This window comes from Myotis brandtii, unplaced genomic scaffold (genome assembly GCF_000412655.1).
Source record: "Myotis brandtii unplaced genomic scaffold, ASM41265v1 scaffold987, whole genome shotgun sequence".
Lineage (NCBI taxonomy): Eukaryota > Metazoa > Chordata > Mammalia > Chiroptera > Vespertilionidae > Myotis > Myotis brandtii.
The window spans coordinates 9,283-11,079 of NW_005372107.1; the positions used below are offsets into that span (position 1 = coordinate 9,283).

At 52.3% G+C, this 1,797-nt stretch overlaps 1 protein-coding gene across 5 annotated transcripts in view; it reads left to right on the top strand.

The window, feature by feature from the left end:
• The first annotated feature begins 1,130 nt into the window (after positions 1-1,130).
• The window catches only part of LOC102258614 (zinc finger protein 180), a 20,619-nt gene continuing 19,952 nt past the window's right edge, over positions 1,131-1,797 (top strand). Inside the window, exon 1 of one of the 5 annotated variants that reach the window (XM_014533529.1) lies at positions 1,131-1,683. In XM_014533529.1, the coding sequence (XP_014389015.1) occupies positions 1,492-1,683 (192 nt within the window). In that variant the 5' untranslated portion in view covers positions 1,131-1,491. The remainder of the gene's footprint in view (positions 1,684-1,797) is intronic. The other 4 variants (XM_014533528.1, XM_014533530.1, XM_014533526.1 and 1 more) reach the window with 4 other exon arrangements.

The window sequence follows — 1,797 nt, forward strand, 5'->3', positions numbered from 1 at the left end:
TACACTGATACTGATATTAATTCACATAGTTTGCCAAGTGTTTGCAAGCTAGCCATCTAAAGGGGCTGATTAGGTATAATATGTACTCAAAGTTACAAGTTGTCTGTATAGCTATGACAGGTGTTTGATTAGATACGATATGTACTCAAGGTTACAAGCTGTCTTACAAACTCTGTTTTTTACTTGAATAGAAAAGATAAACTTAATTGTCTGGCCTTGCAAGCTAGCCATCTAAAGGGGCTGATACACTGATACTAATATCAATTCACATAGTTTGCCAAGTGTTTGTTCACCCAAGGTTACAGATGTTTGATTAGGTATAATATGTACTCAAAGTTACAAGTTGTCTGTATAGCTATGACAGGTGTTTGATTAGATACGATATGTACTCAAGGTTACAAGCTGTCTTACATAAAGAAGGATATAAAAAGGAAATACTCCCTCCTGTGTTTGTTCAGAATTTGACAGAGGTAATCTGCTCCGAACCTGAGCGCAATAAAGATGACTCCTAACTAATTGGCTCATTAGGCGTCTTGTCCAGCTCGCTGATTTGCGATACAACGCCAGTCCCCGGACTGTTCCAGTTCTGAGAAACTGGGACCACCTGGTTCGAGCACTGTCACCTGTGGTCTGGATGGTGGCAGCCACCTCCCCCTGGTCTCCTGCTCCTGCCCTCTTTCCCCCGGTCTTTCCTCGATATGTATCCAGAGGGATTCTAGTATGACAGCAGGGCTGAATCTGGGAATGGCTGATGGCATTTCCCCAAACTTGAATAGGATACATTAAATTGATTGCTGCCAGACAGCTCAGGGCATCTTAATCTACATGTTATTGCCTCCTACTGGCCAAACACCTCAACAGCTGTAGGCTAATTCTCCCCAATCTGACAATGGACTCTGTATACAAACCCTGACCCTTTGAAGTGTATATCTCTGCCTCTCCTCAGGACAATTTGTGTTAATAAAAAGCATGGGGTCCTGAGATATACACTTCAAAGGGTCAAAGGGTCAGGGTTTCGTATGCAGGCAAAGGGAAAAGGGGAGGAGAAGGTACAAAACGTATCAAATTCTTGAAGGGCTTGATATGCGTTCCCCCGACTGTATAATGGATTTGTAGCAACTACCTTTGGCCTCAGGACCAAAGGAGGCGGCGCGCGCCAAGCTGGGGACTAGCAGGCGCTGGGGAGGGGTGCGGGTGGTTTCCATGGGATCCAGGTTTTTCCGCGACTCCTGGGCGTTAAGCCAGGCCCAGGGCGAGCCTTTCCCAAGTCAGCCACTCCCCACGCATGGCTGCCTCGACCTCGACCTCGGCCTCGGGTCCGCTTCTCTCGGCGCCACACACAAACTCGGACACGCACAGCCGCAGCCCCCAGCCGAGATCTAAGCTCCAAGCCCCCTTCCAGTCCACCTGCCCGGAGGCGCTGGAGCCCGCAACGCGGCTCGCGCCGCCGAGGCTTCTGGGAATTGTAGTTCGGACCCCCCCCCAGCCCACATGCACTTCCGGGTTCGGCCAGAAGCGCAGCCATTGTCTCCCCCCCACACACACCCCCCTCCCCAGGCTCGGACGCTCGCAGTTGCAGCGCACCTCGGCCCTTCCGAGGGTCTCCCCGAGCGGCCTTGCGAATACCGAGATGGGGCGGGGACAGAACTAGCGTCACCGGAGTCCGTCGTGTGCAGAATCGGGGTACGTGTTTGCTTCTCCGAGCTCGTCCCGGACACCTGAGGCTGGGACAGGCCTGTCCTGGGCGGCGAGCCCAGAGACGCCGAGGTTGGTGCCAGCTGGGGCAGCGCTGGGCGT